Source organism: Eurypyga helias, unplaced genomic scaffold (assembly GCF_000690775.1).
Source record: "Eurypyga helias isolate BGI_N326 unplaced genomic scaffold, ASM69077v1 scaffold30340, whole genome shotgun sequence".
NCBI lineage: Eukaryota > Metazoa > Chordata > Aves > Eurypygiformes > Eurypygidae > Eurypyga > Eurypyga helias.
Genome location: NW_010225629.1, coordinates 497 through 851, shown reverse-complemented (window position 1 = coordinate 851; position 355 = coordinate 497). Strand labels below are relative to the sequence as shown.

The following is a 355-nucleotide window of genomic DNA, read 5'->3' as shown; positions in this document are numbered from 1 at the left end:
ACAGCCAGCCCGGCCTGGGGTACGGACAGAGCAACTACAGCTACCCACAGGTGCCTGCCAGCTACCCGATGCAGCCCGTCACGGCGCCTCCCTCCTACCCTCCTACCAGGTACCGCGGGCTGGCCGCAAGCTTCGGGGTTGGCTGGGGCGAAAGGGGGGTTTCCCCGGGGATTTGGGAGCGAACAGATGTAAAAGGAGGTTTGGTGTCCCGGGAGGAGGGCAGTGTGGTTCTTGGTGCCCCTCTTGCTGTAGGGACGGTGAGGCCGCAGCAGCGAGGTGTAGCGCTGACGAGCCTTTTTAAGAAAGGTCCTCGCTACGGCGTGTGTTCGAGTGAGCTTTTGCTGCCTCCTGACGC

The 355-nt window shown here is 63.4% G+C and overlaps 1 protein-coding gene across 1 annotated transcript in view; it reads left to right on the top strand.

Moving 5' to 3' along the window:
- Positions 1–109, top strand: part of LOC104508539 (RNA-binding protein EWS-like) — a gene marked incomplete at its 3' end in the record, with an annotated part of 12,146 nt that extends 12,037 nt beyond the window's left edge. The window contains exon 6 of the mRNA XM_010150200.1: positions 5–109. Coding sequence (XP_010148502.1) covers positions 5–109 — 105 coding nt within the window. The remainder of the gene's footprint in view (positions 1–4) is intronic.
- Positions 110–355: the final 246 nt, after the last annotated feature.